At 63.2% G+C, this 2,628-nt stretch overlaps 1 protein-coding gene across 1 annotated transcript; it reads right to left on the bottom strand.

The window, feature by feature from the left end:
* Positions 1–1,875: 1,875 nt before the first annotated feature.
* On the bottom strand, positions 1,876–2,627 carry MDFI (MyoD family inhibitor; the record flags this gene model as incomplete). Its single annotated transcript, XM_029962507.1, has 2 exons — positions 1,876–2,132; positions 2,525–2,627. Coding segments are annotated over 2 exons (360 nt in total), but the record flags the coding sequence as incomplete, so codon positions are not given.
* Between the last annotated feature and the right edge of the window lies 1 nt (position 2,628).

Consider the following 2,628-nt stretch of genomic DNA (forward strand, 5'->3'; position numbering starts at 1 on the left):
ATCCTGTCCACCCTGGGGTGGGCAGTGATGTGCATCCCATCCCCTGGCCCCTCACTCCTTTAGTGAGGGATAAAGCCTCAGTCCAGCACGCCAAGCCCTCCCTGGGGTGTGTGGGGTGGAGGAAGGCTGCCTGCCCCAGCCTCTTCCCCTCTGTGCACTTGCACCCTGCCGGCTCCGACCGCCCTTCGCTCACCACTAAAAATAGGTTTCCCGGCTGAGTGGCAGCGCCGGAGGGCAGAGAGCCCAGATCCCAAACCAGCCCATGTCACCGTGACCAACTGACCCATTTGGCCCTGATTTTTAAGTATTTTTCCCCTCCTCGTTCAACTTCAGCCCAGGCAGCAGCTGAGCTGGGCCAGCTAAGCCCCCCCAGGGGCAGCGAGACCCTGGTGTGGGGCTGTGGTCCCTGACCCACATGGCCTGGCACAGCATGGCTGATGGTCCCACACTGGGCTGGGACATGATGGGTGGCAGCAGGAGTGGCCAAAGCCACCCACATTCCAAGGGCTGCCAGCTCCCATAGCCTCATGCCAACCCTGGGCAGCCTCAGCCCTTCGACCGGGAATTCATGTGATTTATTGTCTCCTTTAGGGAATTTGTGCCCTGGGTCTAGTGAAGCAGCTCAGGAGCCTGAAAGGAGCAGGGAAGGAGCAGGGAACGACAGTGGGACAACAGGGCCAGGGTTTGTCCCAGGGGAGCTGGGGCGCTCCAGAACCTCAACCTGTTCCCTGGAGTGAAGGACAGAGAGTCCTCTCACATTTTCCCTTCTGGCACAAGGACCAAAGCAGGAGCACCCTGGGGCTGTCCTGACCTGTCCCATGTCCCCAGGGCCCAAGGCTCCCCTGCAGCTGGGAATAGGATGGGGCACAGGCACAGAGATGGGGGACACAGAGCTGTCCCCAGGGAGTGCCCTGCAGAGCATGTGGTGGGGCAACTGTCGGTCAGAAATGAAGAAAGACCTTTATTTACAGTAACAAACAAAAAGGACAAAAAAAAATAAAATACCGTGACAGTTCCTTCCCTGTTTCCCCAGCCCTTCATTGGGTATCTGCCACCCCCACCCAGCCAAGATCCCTCCCCCCAGGACGGTGGGATGGGGACAACAACTGGTGGGGGTCATTGGGCACCAACTGAGCCACCCTGCCCCACCAGCCCCGGGACACAGGGGGGTCAGGAACAGCTTGGCACAGCTCCAGGGTCTCCCCAGCCCCAGCTTCGATCCCACTGCAGGGGCTGGTGCAGGAAAAGCTTCTTCCCAGAAGGGGACGGGCTGCCTGTATTGCACTTGGCTGCCGGTCTCAGCACCGAGGGGGGGTTGGCAGGAGGTGTCCCCAGCACGGGACCCCGTGCCTGGCTGGAGGCTCCAGCAGCGCTGGGGGTCCCGGTGGGGAGCAGGGCTCTGTGCAGCACCAGCCCTGGAGGTGTCCTGGGGGGAAGGGGTTGCTCTGTGCCCCCCCATGTCAGCCCCCCGTGCACCTGGAGCACTGTCCTGGGGCAGCCCCGGGCGGTGGCAGCAGGACAGGCTGTCCCCAAGGCCAGGACCTGGGGTGGCACCCGGGGGCTCTGCGGGACGGGCACTCCTGCTCTCGGCTCAGGTGGCAGGAGGTGCTTCACGAACCGGCCCGTGTGGGGAGGAGGTAGAGCATGAGAGGATGCCACCACCCCTGGAGTCCCCGTGGCCCTACGGATTCACCCTTCCCCAGGCAGGATCCAGGTCCGGCTCACCAGCTCCGGGGATGAGGTTTGCAGTGGGGGACGTGCTCTCCTCCTTCACCAGGCTCTGTCCTTCAGCGTTTCCCAGCGGCTCGGGGACCCTCACCTGCTGCGGGGGGTCCTGGGGGGGTCCCAGCGCAGGTCCCCCCGCCGAGCAGCCCCTCAGGAGGAGAAGCAGAGCCCGCAGCACTCCATGCAGATCTCCAGGCAGTCGGCGGACTCGCAGCAGGCGTCGATGATGCCGCAGTCCATGTCGCAGGGCAGGTCGCAGTCCGCGCACTCGCCCGAGTTGCAGCAGCAGCAGCAGATGCAGGAGTCCTCGGAGGTGCAGGAGCCGCAGGTGGCACAGTCCAGAACGATGTTGCAGAGGGTCAGGAACTCGCAGAAGAGGCAGGAGAGGATGCAGTGGACGCAGCAATCTGGGGAGGAACGGCCAGAGAGCGGATGAGGGGATGGGCGTGGATGGGTGAGGCAGCACCCGGCACGGATGGATGCCCGGGGAGCACTGAGAGGGTGGGAATCCTCCCTCAGGAATTAAAGGAAGGGATGGGAAGTAGGTCTGAGGGCCAGGCACTGCCCCAGGGTCCTCCCTCAACACCTAGGGACATGCCCAGGCCTCAAGAGAGACCAATTTTGGAGGACAGGAGATGGCCCCACTCAGCACCCACCCTACAGAGGCTGCCAGGAGGGGAGCTCGGCTGGTTCCCAGCTCCAGGGGTTCCGATGGGCTGAAAGGATGCTGCACGAGAGACCCCAAGGGAAGAAGGGCTGGAAAACGGCTGGAAGGGGATCCCCCGGGGAGAGCTGGTACCTTCTTGGGCCTCAATAGGGATGTGGGAAGAGGCCGACTTGGAGCTGCCCTTGCTCTTCTTGCTGCTCTGGCTGTTGATGGAGTGGTGCGGCTGCAGCTTTCGG

Source organism: Manacus vitellinus, unplaced genomic scaffold (assembly GCF_001715985.3).
Source record: "Manacus vitellinus isolate BGI_N305 unplaced genomic scaffold, ASM171598v3 scaffold_47_pilon, whole genome shotgun sequence".
NCBI classification, from domain to species: domain Eukaryota; kingdom Metazoa; phylum Chordata; class Aves; order Passeriformes; family Pipridae; genus Manacus; species Manacus vitellinus.